At 42.3% G+C, this 2,106-nt stretch overlaps 1 protein-coding gene across 1 annotated transcript in view; it reads right to left on the reverse strand.

The window, feature by feature from the left end:
• Nucleotides 1–821: 821 nt before the first annotated feature.
• Nucleotides 822–2,106, reverse strand: part of LOC119275257 — a 2,329-nt gene continuing 1,044 nt past the window's right edge. The window contains exons 2-3 of the mRNA XM_037556064.1: nucleotides 1,954–2,039; nucleotides 822–1,376 (exon numbers count right to left, since the gene is read on the reverse strand). Of these exons, the coding sequence (XP_037411961.1) occupies nucleotides 1,187–1,376; nucleotides 1,954–2,039 (276 nt within the window). The 3' untranslated portion in view covers nucleotides 822–1,186. The remainder of the gene's footprint in view (nucleotides 1,377–1,953; nucleotides 2,040–2,106) is intronic.

Here is a 2,106-nt window from a genome sequence, read left to right on the forward strand (position 1 = left end):
TGACCCACCTTGAGTTTGAGGGGGGGGGGGGGTGTTAAGGGAGCACCCTGTGTACACATGTATAGGCCGTAGTCCATAGCCGTGTAAGGCCCAGGCCCATGTGACCCTCTACTTCTAGCTTCTTCCTCTCCATACAGAAACTCTGTTTTTGCCTATCTTTCACAATATTGAACAACACACACGTGGAAACATTTTAAGGATTAGGAACCAGCGCATGCTTGACTACTGCAAGTCCTATTTCCCTTAGATTTCTGCATGGATGTGAGTTTGTGGCCGCATTCAAGTGGTAGATGAACTTCCGGAGGCCTTGTTCGGTTGCGTGTGAATCCGAATGGATTGAAGGGGTTTGAGGGAGATTTAAACCTCTTATAAGTCCAAATACGAACCAATCCCCTCCAATCCTCTTGGGGAGAGGATTAACCGAACAAGCCGGGAGGGATAAGATCATTTGCCTCACTTTACATAGGGTTAGATGATTTGCCCCAAGTTGTTTCAATGGCAAGTGCCCCGGCCACAGTAAAGTGTGTGGGTTAAAATCAAATTTCTCCTTTCAATGGCAAGTGACCGCGTGGAAGAAAACGCTGCTGGGAAGAGATCCCAAACCTTTATTACAAAAAAAAGAAGACCTGCAAGCTCCATGTGTCGGGGACTCTCAGCGAATACAAGCTCTTATATCAATAATCCGGTTGAATAGGGGGATTACATTTCCCAAAAGACAATATTGCGAGAGCCCAAATAAATCTGAAAAAGGATCGGGCTGAAACCAACAGAGCTGAAAATTGTCAATTAACATAAGAACTGAAGAGTATAAGGGCACAACATCGATAAGTGGCACAAAGCATCTAATTATACTCGATTATATTCAAGTCTCCTGCTGTAATTTCAGATTTAACTACAAGTAAAACTAAATAAACCATAATGGCAACAGTTAAGCAAGCAAAAATAGCCGTATAACTACAGTTTTGACTAGCGGCCCTCGTTCTGCCCTAACTCCGAAGCTGTTGAGGAGCAACTTCACCGTAAAATCCCCAGCTACACCTCTCGCGTTTGGATAAGAGGTGCACAGTGGTACTCAATTGACTAATTACAGAGTACAAACAAGGTATAGAGCTGATTTGGTATCACAGTATTTCAAGCAAGCATGTGCCCGAAGGATTAGAACATCTTCACTGGCGAAGCCATTGCTCTAGTCGCATGTTATAGACCCATCCTCTACCCTGTACCATTTGCCGTTAACATTGATCTCTCCCCGCGTGAGTTTCCTGAGGCGCACATGTGTACAAACCATCCAGTACATGCCGGCAAGGCCAAAGATGAGAGAGGCCAATGCCTCTTTACCTCTGCCCTTCGGGATTGGATGATAGGTCATAAGCCAGCTACAAACAGATAAAAAGGTCATTAGTTTCTACCCAAATAAAAGCACGTGTCTACTAATAATCAATGGACAGAATGACATGTCAAGTAAGAAACAGAGAGGAATTGGGTCACGAAATGGTTCACCGTTGCTGAAAGCAGCCTAACGAATTCATGGTAAAAGAGGCTATCCTATAATGGCGTGATAAACACATATTACGAGACTCCAACTGATAAGCTGCATGTCGTACCAACTCAAAATGGGAAGGAAATGAAATACGAAGTAGTTCATCAATGCTGACATATGCTTGTGAAATCCAGGTAAGCAAGCTACTTCGGACATAGGTTACGTACGTAAAAGTTTATGATTCATTAACAGTGAACGGCATAGGGTGATAATAAATCATAAATGGCCGAATAGATTAGGAAATACAGCAATTATACACTTAAAATTTCTCAATATCACAGTATAAGCTTTGAGTATAATTGCGCAATGCACACAGATATGTTCACAGGACACTCACAATAAAGGTATGTTGCATTGCTGTGAACAAAAAATAAGAGATGTTAGCAATGTTGCTACAGTTGTAACATGCTCACCGGAAATTCTGTTTCATGACAGTCCTTAATTTCTCATATGTCGAACCATCCAAGGACGACCTGCCCTTGCATGCATCTTCATACCACTGAATCAGCAATTTAGTGATTAAGTGGCAATTCAAATAGAGAACAGGATTATAAAACCCAATCTAT

Source organism: Triticum dicoccoides, chromosome 3B (genome assembly GCF_002162155.2).
Source record: "Triticum dicoccoides isolate Atlit2015 ecotype Zavitan chromosome 3B, WEW_v2.0, whole genome shotgun sequence".
Classification (NCBI taxonomy): domain Eukaryota; kingdom Viridiplantae; phylum Streptophyta; class Magnoliopsida; order Poales; family Poaceae; genus Triticum; species Triticum dicoccoides.